The sequence below is a fragment of the Pocillopora damicornis genome, chromosome 11 (genome assembly GCF_964200805.1).
Source record: "Pocillopora damicornis chromosome 11, jaPocDami1.2, whole genome shotgun sequence".
Classification (NCBI taxonomy): Eukaryota; Metazoa; Cnidaria; class Anthozoa; order Scleractinia; family Pocilloporidae; genus Pocillopora; species Pocillopora damicornis.
In genome coordinates, this window is record NC_142680.1 from 14240796 (window position 1) to 14257623 (window position 16828).

Here is a 16828-nt window from a genome sequence, read left to right on the forward strand (position 1 = left end):
TAGCATGAAACCACTTGGCTATAAATTAACCAACATCCCTCGCCAAAAGTAAGCTTCGCTCATCGGACTTGTGAATGATACAAAAGAGATGATCTTAAACCTTTGACCAAAAGCAGTGACCATTGATTAAGTAATTTTTGGCCACAAGTTCATTACACAGTTTGACGGACAGGCAATGAAAAGACAAAGTGACTAAGCTGGATTGAAGCTTTAATGTCACAACAAATTGTCGATATCGGAAAACATGAAAATATATATAGGGCTCCAGTTATGAAAATCCATTTTCAGATGCTGGGAGTGAGTACGTAGCTTCAAAAAACTGGAAAGGTTTCTAGAAAGTATTTCACTTCGGATATCATGGTTCATTTTACCTGTTCTGTGAGCGTCTTGTGATACCCCTGGGGTATGGCTGAGGACGCCACCAGGTTCAATAAGTCTCATTAACTACGTGTAAATAGACCTCTTTTAATGTGCCGGAAATGTTTTCATTCTTCGATGCCCATGCAAATATCCTTCTTGGCCTCGCTTTTAGGTGAAAATACCATTCTTTCAGACATGTTGTCGGGGCTGGAAAGGCCAACTTACGTCAATGAAAATAACAACAGCAACTAAGCCGCCATTTATAAAGAAAAAAATTAAGGAAACGAATTACGGAGCAGAACAACGAATAATACTGGAATCTAAATCTGCACAAAATTGAAGGAGTTCTTTTTATTTCTCTCTACAAAACATAAATCAACATCAAACATAATCACACTGCGGATTTAATATTTAATAAGGCTATTTTATGTTGCGGCTAACAACGTACGTATCCTTCTCTATTATCGTCAAGGCCGTTTCTTGACAAATATCCATAACGTACTTTGCAGATCTATCGATTTAATTTGAAATGTTTACAATATAATTTAAAACTACTCTTGAAAACTTATGTAACTTTAAACAAAATGTCACCTCTCCTTAGGTACAAAGTAGCTGAGCCAAAACTGTTTCTCTCATAAAATATGGGCGATTTTTTTAATAAACTCGCCTCCTGTCCAACAAACTATTTCCAAAAGAGAAATTTTAATATATATGAATTACTTCAATTAATGTATTCTAATACTAACAAACCATATAGCATTCACACAGGGCTAAATTAATCTTTGCGCAGTTAACTCCTCGCAGTTCCTGGCATTTAATTCGCTTTTGTCTTTGAAGGACTTATTAACTAATATACAACACTAAATAAGATCCCATCAGGAGGGAAAATGAGGACAAGATATGCCATAAATCATTTAGTCAAAGAAATTCACGACTGCGCAGTTCTTGTTCAGATCACGTGATCAGCAGTCAGCGTCTTGTCTGTTGTCGCCTTGGCAGTAAAAATCCAAACCGCAGTACCCATACACCCTAGCGTGACTATAATATAGGAGACTTGAAAAAAGCGGAAAATTAACGTTTGAAATGTGCAACATTGATGGGTGGTCCGAAAGAACGGAATCAACACTTTACCCGTGATAGCAAGGGGACAAGCTGAGATACAGCTGAACAAGAACATGTCAGGGAAATCAAACTGAATTCCATAAGACACTGGGAGAACAATACTTATAATCACTAGGATCAAAAAGAACAACACAGCCTTTAAAATCTCATCCCATTTTTTGAGGTCACTATTCCTCAAAATGTTGTAAAACAATTGTATACCCCCCCCCCAATAAAGAATACTGAATATGATTTTCATTGCCAAACCCATTTCATCAGGATGTTTATAGAGAAGGGAGCCAAAGTAATTGAAAATAAACAGTGGAACTAAAAAGAAGAGGAAAAATTGTTGGCTTGTACAGGCTTTTTGCACCTTTTTCCGGCAACGCACTCTTTGAAGCTGATTCCGTTATACAATGACAACACAATCAAGCCTGAAATGACAAACATGAAACAGCTGAGCTGTATCGAACTGGAAAGTCAACTTGGTGGGGTAAAAGTGATAAAGCATGGAAAAACACCCCTCAAAAATCAGCCCACAGGCTAAAGCGTACCCTATCGAAAAAGTGAACTTCCTTTTATGAGCTTCAGCATGCAACATTATCTCTTCTTCTAGATTGTTGGTTTGAAAATAAGGAACAGTCATTTCTGCCAGGTGACCGTTGATGTTCGGGCATTTCAAGATGTGTTTCGGTAACTCGACTTGGCCTGGCGGAAGTCGCACAGTTGACAGGTGGTTCCTACGCGCTTGCTTGTGGCACCAAGCGAACTGATAACTCGGCTTCCATCATCCACACCGACCAGGCCAGGATCAGGCCGTGAATCATGTAAACCAGGTCACTTATCATCAGGTTGAAGGGAATGTCATATCCACCAACTCTATAACAAAATTCATTGTAATAACACCTGTCCCTGCCGCCCGTATGTATCATCTCGTGCCAGTCTTCGAAGACATACTGGTATGAACCAACCAAAAGGACAAAACCGACAATACAGGTAGTGTAAGAGAATGTTTTGGGTCCTTGCGCAAACCAGTGGGTAAACAGCTCTATTTTTCATTGCTTTAAACAATTCCCTCCAAGTTAAAGGGTTTTTTTCCTTTTTTCCACGTATCAATGGCCGTAGCTCATCAGCTTGTTCGTCCTCTTTCTTTTTCCAGCAAGATGAAAACAAGCTCCTAAGATTGTCTTTCATTCGGTGACAAGCTGCCATGGGCGACGAAAAGTTTATCGCTGAATCGTCAATATGTTAATCTTCCACGGCCAGTATATATGGCTCCCTGAAGCAAAACAACTGCAATACCCCCCAAAAACGACAAAAATATCAAGAAATAGAACGGAGTTGCGTAATCATAATCAAACGAGCTTGCTAGAGCCAGTGTCACGTTTTTGATCCTAATTTCGGACTTGCTTTTTATCGCAATGCCTATGAACCAAGGGCGACCGGTATCTTCTAGAGGCGGTAATGATGCTTTAGAGAGGGTGATTCGGCCCTTTTCTGCCAATGACAGCCTCAATGATTTTTGATCCAATGCATTTATATTCTTCACCACATCCTCGCACGTATGTGGAACTTTTAAGTAAGCTGTAATATTTATACTGCTGGATTCCACAGTTATGTCAAATTGTTTTTTGTTCCTGTCAAGTTAAAAAGATGATAAAGTTATTCTCCAAATGGTAAAAACGAAAAATTAATCGCGCACCAATCAGATCGCTGCATGAGGGTATGTATCTCGCACCAATCAGAGCGTCGTTTTTGTTCTTTGGTTTGAGCGGTGTTCAAATTTCAACGAAGTAATGGGGGATTCGGAGAGAGCGGTTCGTAAAATGGAATCGTCTTTTAGAATGAGAAATATTAGCTTTTCTGTGTTTTTAACGTGCGAAATGCGACACTACTGGACATATGAAAGATATCAGCTTACCTATAGTAAACGTATTACTCATGCCGTGAAATGGTGGATAGTTGTTCGAGAGAAAGTGGAGTTCTGTGCTCTGCAGTACGATTATGGTTTATTGTTCCTTCACGACGAGAGTGAGGAAAAATTTTGAATCAAATATTGCTTGAAGTGTGGATGAGTAGCACCAAACATTTTGATTTGAGCAGTTCTTTAACGCCAAGCTGTTTTACAAGATTCATGATTTGTTGAGCGTGCCGATTATATTTTTCTCGATTGGTTTGCTCGGTGCTATTTCTAGACGTCGGTTCTTTCAAACCTTTGTTCTTATAACAAAAGAGCCTCAAAGCTGTCAACAATGACAATGCCCATAAAAGGATAAAAAAATCGTGCCATTGTTAGCAAAATCCCAACCCAAAGTTTGATATGCTGATTACAATTAACTATGGACGATTTTGTGTATGTTTTCGATGCCTGGAAAAAGTGATCTTTTGGAGTCGTTTATGTTTGGCTAAGGACGAATTCAGATACCATCGTTAGTATGGTTATTTGATTTTTTTTTTCTGGAATGAATGATTTACGGAGGCAAGTTAAAATGATGTGATCTACTAACATCGCAAATATCAAGTATCAAGTCGAAGGAACTGTTTTGGTCTCGGTTCACATTTTTGTCAACAAAATAAACACATACCGCTGAAAAAGATGATAATACGGACCACGTGGAAAGCTGTTAATTGTTTCTCGAATTTTGCGCATGTTATTTATTCAATAGTGACATCTCGTTTACATCTACATTTTCATCTACTTTTATTACGTTTGTAAAATCTGTACAGACATCACACCAACCAACTCGCGCGCAAAGTGAGAAAACTATATGAAGGCTTGAAATTATATTACGATCGATTTTCATCGAGAAATGGACCAGGAATATTCCAAAATAATGCAAATAATTGTGAAAGCTGATCGCGGCAAAGCGATTGCGCGACGCTCGGTGAGTTGTACGATGACATGTTTTCACATACCAGACGAAAAAACTCTTTAGATTCTCAGTCTGAGTTTTGTACCCACTTGGAAGTCTACAGTGGGTTAATTCGAAATTTTCGTTCTTTTCCGCGTTGATACTCTTCTTTCCTTTTATAAGAATGTAGACATCATTTACAATGTTTCATGTAAACCACCCACCCCCCAAAAAATAACTCTTGCATGCATAGCATGCCTATGTTTTTATCAGGATGGCGCACTTTCCACACGAGGTCTTGGCGTAGAAACGACGGCTCAGCCAAAATTTTTTTTAGAACAATACAGATTCTGGAACTCCTTTGAAAATAAGGCTCGATGAAGTGTGAGTTGTCGAGCTCAGGGACGGAAAAGCGTGGAAAACTGGAAACCTCACCACACAGCCTCAGTGGCTAATGGTGAGAAATTTGTTTATGTTCTTGATTTTTTTTAATTCCAAGAACGAAGTGAAGATTAGAAATAAAATGTGTTTTGTTCCTTATTCTCCGTACAACGAAATACCAGCTTAGGGAACTCAAACGAGTATACCTTCTTTGTTTGTCTTACGTACGGTGTATGGGAGAAAGAAAACAAATAATGATAATTTTAAATATATTAATAAGAATAATTAAAAAGGAACTTTTGCGTTACAGGAGTTAATACCTTGCGCGTACGCCTTAACAATATTTGAGAGTAACATAGTAGATTATTAGTAGAGGAAAGTAATGAGCGAAGGGTCTTTAGTCAGGGTCTTAGTCAAACAACCATTTTTTCCTCTTCCTTTCTAAATTGTATTTTTTTTTAGAATAGCATGCTCTTAAAATACATTTTTATGACAAATAACTTTCTACTTCACTTTCTTCGTGCGCACGTTGTTTGAAGCTCGTCTTTTTAGCTCGCCTCGGTGTTACCAACTTTTTACTCTGGTACCCGTATGTGGAAAAAATCAGTCCCACAGCAAAAAATTTTGTAGCCAAACAAGTGAGCGAGACGTTTGATTTGGAGCGCAGCTGTCGCTTTGTTTTTACGGCAACCATCATGCACTAGAATGTTTGGCAAAATTGCAAGAGGACATAATGGAAATAATGTTGATAATGGTGAATGCAGAATAAATGCAGGATAAAATGTCTCAGGACTGAGCAGAAAGACGTTTGTAAACATATCTGAAATGTTTTTCATGTCGATATTAACGATTTAGTGATATTTTATTCTTGCACATCATTTAATGAGCTTTTTTTCACTTCACTGCAATTTAACTACGTTTTCAAAGAGCTTGTATTGTATCACTTAATACATAAGGTTGATAATATGAGAAGTATTGGGATGTTGGGCTCTAAACTTCTTTTGAATGGGTCTTTAAGGCATCAATACTTTCTTCGAAAGACCTGGAAGAGTCTGCCTAAGTTTTGCTTATACTTAATAAGTGTATAAGCAAAAGGGATTTCAAGATCTCCGCCAGAAGAGATATTTGTGGCATTTATAAGAACAAATTCGTAGCCACAACTTGAAAATGTGATGAGGTTTATGGCACGTTGATTCGTTATTGGCACACTGTGAGCTGAAGGATTCTCCCCTTATCTCTCACTTAACCAGAATTTTGTTACATGACTACAACGAAGCCAGTAGCATTTGTTATTTACTTACCATACTTGACATTACTTGCGATAATGACCTATCAATTTCTTTTCTTTGACGAAAACGTTGAATTGTATGTATAAATGCATATTCGGAAGTTAGCCGACAATCTAAGATGATCTACGTAGATAATTAAGTGGGAAGTTGTCTTGATGTTGGCTTTTGTTCCTAGAAACAAGAGCTGAGTGCAGTGGATTTAATTTCGGAAAAAGTCGAGAAATAATTTATTCAGAAACTCTAACAACTTATAAATTTGGAGCACAAAAGAGTCTATTCACATTTTTCTTCAAAATTCTGACGATGATAAGTCAACCTTTCCGAAGTCCTAATTTTCCATACAAGTAAATCCACATGTGTCCGGTCTCAATTGGATGGCAAGGACGTAGTTAGGGGGGAGAGGGTCCTGATGTGCCCGTGACTCCCCCCCCCCTCCCCCTTTGCAAACTTTTTTTAAGCACGGCATGGAGGTCGACACGGCGATCTGGTGAGTACCCTTTATTTGACACAGTGTGACCCTCCCCTCCTCCTTTGAGCTTTCCTGGCCAAACCCTTGGATGGAGACCTCTGGCAAAGGCTTTTCACCGCTAGATTTGATTCAGTTTTGTTTCTCTCGTTTCCATGGAAATATTTAAAACTTATATTGATTCTCTTTATTTCTCTCGTTTTCTTACTTCTCTCTTTTTTTCCGCTTGTGTATCAGTTTATGCAACTCCCACACGATTTGCTCCAAACATCTTGTTTTCAATTTCCTCAGCTTCAGCAAACGTTTTTCTTGTTAACATCTGAAAGATAGCTACGCGAAAGTGTCTGATTCTTGCAGTGTAGATGAGTGGGTTTATCGACGAATTAAGCACTGCCAGAAATGTAATAGGGAAGTAAGCGATTTGTCCTACGTCAGAGAAGTTTTCTCCATCTAAGGAAATGAAAACAATCAGCCAAACGCAAGTAGGAATGTAACAAAGGAAAAGTGTCAAAACTATCACGACAGTTGTGTTAAAGGCTCTCTTATTCTTGAGTAACTTTTCCTTTACTGCTAAAGAAACTTGATTGGCAATGATTTGCTGTGTGTTGCGACGAACTTCTTTGTATATGACAACATGACAATAAACTACAGTGGAGATAACGGCTGAGATAAAAACAACACCTATTTCTCGAAGGAAGCTGGTTTTGATGCCAAAGATAATCACCGCACACATCCACGCCAAACCAGATGCCATGATAATACGAGCTTCAGTAACAAGGCCATTTTCGTACGCGAAGGGGTATTTGATAGCTAGATAACGTTCTCCGCTCATTAACAACAAGTGGAGGAGCGAAGATGCAACGCATGTTTCGCCAACAGCACTGGATACGCAAACAACAGTGCGGGTCACGGTTTGAAGGCTGCTACCTGTGAAAAACAAGCTAAAATTGGTTGTGGCCAACGGTTGAGCAAGCAGTCCTACAATAAAATCTGTCGTCGCCAAGCAAGCCAGCGAGATGTTGGATTTTATACGCAGACGTCGTTTTGTTTTCACGGCACCTATTACCAGACTATTCAGTAAAACTGCGAGAGGACAAGTGAAGATATTCAAAGCAGCGGTTATTGCTAACACGGAATAAACGCCAGAAGTGATATTTGTGCGACTGTTCGAAAGAAATTCGAAACCAAGAAGGGATGATGTAGTGTTCGGCATGTTGATTCCTTATGGCCGCGTGTTGAGTGGAGCAAACCCTTCCTTGTCTCTCACTTGACTGTGTTTTTGCATGACTAGAACGAAGCAACTTGCTATTGTTATTTGATTACCACTTCAGTACAAGTGCATTGTCTGTTTTAATGCATAGGAAGAAGACTTAGAAGTTGTGTTGAAAAGTACTTGAATGTTGGCTTTTGCTCTTCGTAACAATCCGAGGGAAATTTGCTTTATTTAGATTACTTGAAAGAAAGTGCAGGCGAAAAGCTTGCCAAGAAATTTGACGCAGTTAGGAAGGGGCTTTTAAGAGCTACACATGAAACTGAAAACTCGATGATTATTAATTTTTTTCCTCTCGGAAACCCTTTCGTGATCAATTCATCTTTCAACGTGTATTCTTGCAATCGAGAATTGCTCGGTTGCCATAATTCGTTGATAAGAGTACAGGTTACGGTTTGAATCCTGCCACCTATGTGCATCAAGCTGAAATTGGTCATGATCAAAGGTAGAACAATCAGTCCTACAGTTAAATCTGTTGTAGCCCTGCAAGCCAGTGAGTTGTTAGATTTTGTGCAGAGGCGTCGCTTTGTTTTCACGGCAAATATTACCAGAATAATGAGGAGAATGCCAAGAGGACAAGTTGAGATGTTCAAAGCAGCCCTCATTGCCAACGCAAAATAAAATTTAGAAGATTTATTTGTGAGAAAGGCGATATAGTGTCTACCATGTTAGTTCTCTTTGGCGTCTGTTTGAATGTATGTGCGGAAAACTGGAAAAGAAACAATCCCAAGAGATCTGAGTTGATGAGTGGAAAAGTGTTCCGGATGTTGGCCTGCATTCTCCACAACACTTCAAAAGTAATTTGTGCTTTCTGTAAACGATTTGAAAGAGTATGCAGGACAAAAAGCTTGCCAATAAAATTATGCATTCAAAGGAAATGACTTCTAAGGGCTGAAAACTGACAACTTGGTGGTAATTTCATTCTGATTCCCTCTCGGAAGGCCTTTATAATAAACTTATTTTCAACGTGTATTGATTGTGTCAATCGAACAAAACAGCGAATGTAACAAAAGTCATCCATAAGAGTAAATTGATTGAGAAACGATTACCAACAGAAATTGCTGTCAGTGTTAGTAGAGAGGTTAAAAGATCTAACCGAACAAAAATAGAAGTAAGGCTACGCAAACCATATGGACGGAGGGATGGTCCTAATAAGTAGAACAACCAAGAAATCTTCTAGCTTGATTGAATCCAAACTGAAACCCAGGATGCAATTAAAGATAACTTTTTCCAACTGTTTGGGTTTCACAAGTATGTTTAAGCAGCAAAAAATAGAGTGAGCGACATTGCGGCCTTTTGTAACAATTTTTCTGTATTGCACACAAAGCGAACAAAAAAAAGGTGATGTAGTGTAGGGCACGTTGCTCTTTACAGCCTCCATTCGAGCGTTGAGACTCTCCCCCTTTCTTTCATTTACTGCACGAATAGAACAACCATTACAAAATAATTACACAACTCACATTACCTACAGTAGTAACAGATGTTATTGATTTCTTCTTCGTAAATAAATATATCTTATCAGACGTTTTGGTGTGTAATATCGCTGAGTATTTTTTCGAGTTGTGCCGTATTGTGACGAGACCGTAGGACAAGTAATGATGTTTATGACACGTTGATTCTTTATGGCCACACTATGAGCTAAAGAATTCTCTCCTTATCTCTTACTTAACCGGAATTTTGTTGCATGACTACAACGAAGCCAATAGTATTTTTCATTTAACAAATAGAGAAGCCTTGACTGTGCTCTATTCTGTTAAAAAGCACGCAGGAAACGGCTAGAGCACGAAAGAAGTGTAGGGAGAAACACTCGACTACGTCTCGTGTTTCTCCCCACTTCTTGAGTGGGGAGTCAGCATGCTCTATACTCTCATAAAGCACGCTGCAATAAGCCAATCACAGTCCCTAATAGAATGGTTCAAATAATCTGATTGGCTATACAAGACAAAAGCTGTCAAAAGTGTCAAACCATCAAAGTTCACAATCTGCGATAGTTTACAAACTAAAATAGTTCGGCAGGTCGAATTTAAAACTGACTTTTGCCTGAATTTTTTAAGTCTCTAATACAGAATCTTGAAGTGAAATGTTCAGTGAACTTCAGCCGAATTATGGCTCATAAAAACACGCGAGTTTTTTGACATGACAAGGTAGAAAACAAACTGTTCAAGGCGAGTGTTTTTTGAATGAACGACAACCGAATTCACCGGAACATAAAGATCAATCGGGATGACAGCGCCGCAAAACTCGGCTGCAGTGACTGATGTAACTTTCTACTCAACGCATCGGAAAGGATATCAGAGAAAGCTCTTATTTTTTCACTCGAAGGGCGGCCGATGTAGTTTCTGAGACTTGCTTTACGGTGATGACCGGAGATCGCCATAATGAGCGAGCCGCGATGGACTTCAGCATGATCATATTTGCTCAGACACCGTCATGATTAGTATGAATTTTAACAGTTATGCCAGTTTGGTTATATTTTTCATCATTTCTGTTTTGTTCTGTTTTGTTTTTGAACACTGAACTTAACATACTATACGAGTGTTAGCTGTGTTTGATTTTTATTACCGTACGTAAGCTTGCAATCTAACTGAGCGTGAAAATCTTTAAAACTCGGAATGTCTATTTTGTTTTTCCTTTGAGGATTTTCGTACCTGCTCACGTTTTAATAACGTAAATTATGGCGCCTGGTGTGTTTACAAACCTTTGTTTGGTTCTTCCGTTGATACTTGCCGGCTCGCTTGTTCTGAAATTTCACTTTCAGTTATCGGAAAAAAGCTAAAAAGAAGTCCCGGAAAAGGTCGATTTGACAGACGGCGTGACAGCTTTAGCTCAGTTCTATGCTCTATACTCTCATAGAGCACGCTCTTTCAACCAATGACAGCACGCGTTATATCTGAACTTTATTATAATTAGTAATAACATCATCTTTTGTGTATTGCATAACTTCCATTTTTTATTTTACCAGACTTTACATTACTTTTGATAACTGTTGATTTATTTTCTTTGACGAAAACGTTGAATTGTATGTTTATATGCATATTCGGAAGCTAGCCGACAATCCAAGATGACCTACGTATGTGATTAAGAAGGAAATTGTCTTGATGTTGGCCTTTGTTCTCTGAAATAAGAGCACTGAGAGAGCAATGATTTTAATTCCGGAAAAAGCTGAGAAACACTTTATTCAGAAATTCTAACAACTTATAAATTTGGCGAGCAAAAAAGTATATTCGCCTATGACTTAAAAATTCTGACAATAATAAGTTAACCTTTCCAAAGTCCTAAGTTTTCATACCAGTAAAACCACATTTGTCAGGTCTCAATTGGATAGCAGGGAGGTAACTAGGCACGGCAGGGAGGTCTCACTCCTCTCGTTTTTCCAGCTGAGTATCAGTTCATGCAACTCCCACACGATTTGCTCCAAACATCTTCTTTTCCAGTTTCTCAGCTTGAGCAAGAGTTTTTCTTGTTAACATCTGAAAGATAGCTACGCGAAACTGTCTGATTCTTGCAGTGTATATGAGTGGGTTTATCGACGAATTTAGGAACAGCAGAAATGTAATAGGGAAGAAAGCGATTTTTCCTACGTCAGAGGAGTTTTCTCCATTCAAGGAAATGAAAAGAATCAGCCAGACGCAAGTCGGAATATAACAAAGGAAAAGTGTCAAAACTATCACCACAGTTGTGTTAAAGGCTCTCTTATTCTTGAGTAACTTTTCCTTCACTGCTAAAGAAACTTGGTTGGCGATGATTTGCTGTGTGTTGCGACGAACTTCTTTGTATATGACAACATGACAATAAACTACAGCGGAGATAACGGCTGAGATAGAAACAAAACTTATTTCTGGAAGGATGCTGACTCTGATGCCATAGGCAATCGCTGCGCACATCCACGCCAAACCAGATGCAGTGATAATACGAGCTTCAGTTACAAGGCCATTTTCGTAGGCGAAGGGGTGTTTGATTGCTAAATAACGTTCCCCGCTCATTAACAACAAGTGGAGAGTCGAAGCTGAAATGCATGTTTGGCCAACAACGCTGAATACCCAAACAGAAGTAGAGATCATGGTTTGAAGGCTGCTACCTGTGAAAAACAAGCTGAAATTGGTTACGACAAACGGTTGAACAATCAGTCCCACAGCAAAATCTGTTGTGGCCAAGCAAGCCAGCGAGATATTCGATTTTGTGCGAAGATATCGCTTTGTTTTAATGGCAACAATTACCAGACCATTCAGTAAAATTGCGAGAGGACAAGTGAAGATATTCAAAGCAGCGGTTATTGCTAACACAGAATAAACGCCAGAAGTGATATTTGCGCGTTTTTTTGAAATAAATTCGAAAGGATCAAAAGGTGATGTAGTGTTAAGCATGTTGATTCTTTATAGCGGCATGTAGAGTGGAACAAATCTTTCCATGTCTCTCACTTAATTGTGTTTTATGGCGCATGACAACAAAGAAACAACTTACTATTGTTGTTTGATTTTCACTTCAGCACAAAAGTATTGTCTGTTTTAATGTATGGCGGAAGGCTGAGAAGTTGAGTGGAAAAGTACTTGAATGTTGGCTTTTGCTCTTCGTAACAATCCAAGGGCAATTTGCTTTATTTAGATTATTTCATAGAAAGTGCAGGGGAAAAGCTTCCCAAAAAAATTGACGCATTTAGGAAGGGGCTTTTCAGAGCTAAACATGAAATTGAAAACTGGATGGTAATTTCATTTTTCTTTCCTCTCGAAAACCCTTACAGGATTAATTCATTTTCAAAACGTGTATTCTTGCAGTCGATAATTGCTCGATTGCTATGATATAATAATAATCAGGAGAATGGCAAGAGGGCAGGTGAAGATGTTCAAAGCAGCTCTTACTGCGAACGCAGAATAAAATTCAGAATATTTATTTGTGAGAAAGGTGATATAGTGTCGGCGTTAGTTTGAATGTATGTGCGGAAAACTGGAAAAGAAAAAATCCCAAAAGATCTGAATAGATGGGTGGAAAGTATTCCGGATATTGGCCTCCATTCTTCGCAACACTCTAAAACTAGCCTGTACTTTCTCTGAACGATTTGAATGAGAATGCAGGACAGAAAGCTTGCTAATAAAATGATGCATTCAAAAGGGATGGCCTTTGAGGGCCAAAAACTGACAACTTAATGGTAATTTCATTCTGATTTCCTCTCGGAAGGCCTTCTTGATTAATTCATTTTCAACGTGTACTGTTGTCAATCGAGAAATACAGTGAATGTAAATAGAGTCATCCATAAGAGTGAATTGATTGAGAAACGAACGAAACTGTCGTCGGTGTAAGCAGAGAGGTTAAAAGATCTAATAGAGCAAAAATAGAAATAAGGCTACGTAAGTCATAGGGACGGAGGGATGATCCTGTTAAGTAGAACAACCAAGAAATCTTAGGGTAACACTGGTAATAGCTTCATTGAGTACAAACTTAAACTCAGGATGCCATTAAGGATAACGCTTTTCACCTGTTTGGGTTTCACAAGTATGTCTAAGCAGCACAAAAATAGAGTGAGCAACGCTTAGGCGTATTGTTACAATCTGCCTGTGTCGCACACAAAGGAAACAAAAAAAGGGTGATGTAGTTTATGGCACGTTGTTTCTTTACAGTCTTGATTCGTAATAACGGTTGTTATTGATTTCTTCTCTGTGAGTAAGAAGTTGTATTGAATGTTTTAATGCGTATGCAGAACTTGGCCGACAATTCAAGATGATCTTAGTAGATAAGTGGAAAATTGTCTCAATGTCAGCGATTATTCTTCGAAAAAAGAGCAATTTGCGCCTTTTAAATTAATTTTATGCTGGAAAAGGCTGTTTTTTTTTTCTTTCGGAGTTCCAAAATCGAATTAATGAGACGAGCCTGTAAAAAGTCTATCCACATATTTGTTGGGTTGCAAACCGTAGAATTCTCGTTTTTCCTGTCTAATCTAATATATGACAAAGGTTGGATATTATCCGATTAGCCAGTTGTTATTATCCTTTAATTCGTGGTCTCAGTAAACAGAAATCAATGTTTCTTTTTCGGCCGGAAGTGGAATCCAAAGTGGGATAAGTTTATTTTAATAACCTCTTAATAAATAATCGAAGATGTAGGTGAACTTCCTTTGGGGCTTCTGTGATTTAAATTTTTGTGTAAACAATTAAATTTTTGTGTGAACAATTTTTTGGGCTGTTTGAAAAAGGAATGGATTTGACAGACGTACAAGTAGAACTGGATATTTTGTGCCATCGATTCAGGATAAGTACAAAATCAGGAGGCATTTTTCTGACAATAGCTATTATTTGTATTCCTTTGGATAGTACTATATTATTATTATTATCACGAGATCCATTTTTCCATTGACCTACTTTTCATGCCTGTAGAGTCCTGCAGATAAATTTGAACTTATATAAAGCACAGCTCATACAACTATTGTGTGGAAGCGGTAGTTTGATGGCTCATTTTGACTTGATTGTTTTGCTTCAGAACAGTCTTGTTTAGCCAATAATAGCAAAGGCAAAGGCCAAAGAAACTGTGGTTTAAAAAGATTAAGGCGTCTTTTTCGCCACATTTTCATCGGCATGAAGCACCCACTCAAGAAACCGAGGCAGCTTGAAATGTTGCTAAAGAGGTGGAAAGGAAACATACTGTGTCCAATGGAGAAGAAGGGATTGGCAATGCGGTGGTAATTGGTTTGATTCCAAGCACACAGGGTCTTTATTTGTCTCCTGAGGGACTAAGATACATTATTGTACTTTTTTTTATCAGGATGGAGCGCCTTCTACAAGAGGTCTTGGCGTAGAAACGACGGCTCAGCCAAGAATTTTTAGAGCAAGACAGATTCTGGAACTCCTTTGAAAATGAGGCTCGATGAGATGTCACTTGTCAAGCTCACGGACGGAATCGCGTGGAAAACTGGAAACGTCCAAAGCAATTCCTAATACCGAAAGATTAGCCCAGCCCACAGCCTGGATCTTTGGAAAAACTGAGGCACTTGAGGCACGGGGATATTGCGCCATTTCTTTTTCAATTCCATGGTTATTCACACAGCCTCAGTGGCTAGTGGTGAGAAATTTGTTTATGTTCTTGATTACTTTTATTCCAAGAACGAAGTGAAGATTAGATAAACCAATTAGAAATTGGAATGTGTTGAGTTCCTTATGTTCCGTAGAGCGTATTACCCGCTTAGGGAACTCAAAGGGGTCTGCTGTCCATTTTTGTCTTACGTACGGTGTATAGGAGAAAGAAAACAAATAACGATAATATTAATTATACTAACCGTTACATCACTGGGACCCAAAGCAATCATCATCCCCGGGGTCCCCTTCTCACCACTTCACCTACGTTTCACTTTAAGCTACCCTACATGGGCCACTTTTCTGCTATCACTAAAAAAAAGATCCGCCATTTTATTAAGCGCTATTGCAATGACTTGGATATTACGCTGGTTTTCTGTTCCTTCAAGATCAGCTTCTTGCTTGGTGTGAAAGACCCTGTCCCTGACGGGCTCCGTTCACGTGTGGTTTATAAGTTTGTAGGTGCTGGCTGTAATGCCTATTACGTTGATGAAACCTGCTGACATTTTTGCATACTTGTTAGAGAGCACTTAGTCAGTGACAGGGCCTCTCACATTTTCAAGCATCTGAAAGGTTTTGCACATTGTCGCGCTTTGTGTTCAGCAGATAACTTCCATGCCTCTACCGGTTTTCAACCCAAGATAAACGAGGCTATTCATATTCAAAGAGAACAACCATCCTTGAATCAACAATTACATCCTGTGAATCTTAAACTATCCTTTTAATTGTCACACTTTCATGCTTTACCTCTGTAGTGTCTTATATTGCATTACGAGTATGCGCACTGGGTTATTATTACGAGCAGGATTAGAGAAGTAGAAGTTTCCATTAAAAGAGTTCAGAATTATAATCGAGGATTCCATAACTGGCGACGAGGATATCCCAAACGAGCTCACCTACAACTACAACTCAATTTACAGTCATTTCGAAACAACTACATCGGATAAACAATGGAAAAAACAACATTCTTCTCACCACCACGTGCGCTGGCCGCCATCTTGAAACTGTTTTGAGGTGAAAATCCAGACTTCTCGACTCAGTTGAACAATAATATACACTCGCCACAGAAGATTCCCCGGAAAATTGCATCACAAGATTACACCGAACGATTACACAACTGCTGAAACGAAATGGCGAATATTTTACCTCCATTTCCTCCATTCTCCGTACATGAAGACGACGCTTCAGTCGGTCCGCGTTAAAAAAAATGGTTGAAGCGTTTTGAAATGTATCTCGCTGCTCATGAGGTGAAAGATCCGACACGCAAGAGAGCGCTGCTACTATACTCCGCTGGTGAGGAAGTCGCTGACATTTTCGAAACACTTCCAGACCAGGGCGAAGAGAAAGAATACGACAAAGCCGTAACCGCTTTGAATGCTTACTTCCAGCCCAAAGTAAACAAGACGTACGAAATTTACATGTTCAGAAATGCTACCCAGAATCCTGGTGAACTGCTAGATTCCTACTGCACACGGCTCAGACGCCTGGCTCAAACCTGTGAGTTTGCCAATGAAGACGAAGAAATCAAATCACACATAGTCGTCTCTTGTTCATCTTCACGACTGCGGCGAAGAGCTCTACGAGAAGATATGAATCTCAAAGACTTACTTGCCTATGGCCGGGGTCTAGAAATGTCTGACAAGCAAGCGAAAGGTATTGAGGAGCACGAAAAGTTAGCCAAAGTATCGCCAGTCCAGACAGAAAAGCGAACGTCCGAAAACAAGAAATGCTACAGATGTGGCGAACACTACCCTCATAAAGGGCGACCTTGTCCAGCCCTGAAAGAAACGTGCAAGCACTGTCACAAAAAGGGTCATTTCGCTACAGTGTGCAGAAGTAGATTAACTGCCAAGAAAGTCAACACTGTGGGTGAAGGAGATAGTGATGAGTCCACTGATGAAGAATACACCTACCGTATCACTCTCCACTCCGTGCGTGACAAGGCACAACCATTAACTGAAGTTATCATTGGAGAAAAGACAGTGAAATGTCTTATCGACTCAGGAGCGGGAGTGAATGTTATTGACACGTATACTTTCAATCAGATGGAG

General features: G+C 39.1%; 2 protein-coding genes across 2 annotated transcripts; both read right to left on the reverse strand.

Moving 5' to 3' along the window:
• Positions 1-6687: 6687 nt before the first annotated feature.
• Positions 6688-7662, reverse strand: LOC113666152 (growth hormone secretagogue receptor type 1-like). The gene has a single exon (XM_027181913.2). The coding sequence runs from the start codon at positions 7660-7662 to the stop codon at positions 6688-6690; it is 975 nt and encodes a 324-aa protein (XP_027037714.2).
• A 3446-nt stretch (positions 7663-11108) lies between these two features.
• On the reverse strand, positions 11109-12083 carry LOC113666151 (growth hormone secretagogue receptor type 1-like). The gene has a single exon (XM_027181912.2). The coding sequence runs from the start codon at positions 12081-12083 to the stop codon at positions 11109-11111; it is 975 nt and encodes a 324-aa protein (XP_027037713.2).
• Positions 12084-16828: the final 4745 nt, after the last annotated feature.

Bases quoted from the DNA above. Each gene is read 5' to 3' on its own strand.
- LOC113666152 (XM_027181913.2), bottom strand. From the start codon at position 7,662: ATGCCGAACACTACATCATCCCTTCTTGGTTTCGAATTTCTTTCGAAC.
- LOC113666151 (XM_027181912.2), bottom strand. From the start codon at position 12,083: ATGCTTAACACTACATCACCTTTTGATCCTTTCGAATTTATTTCAAAA.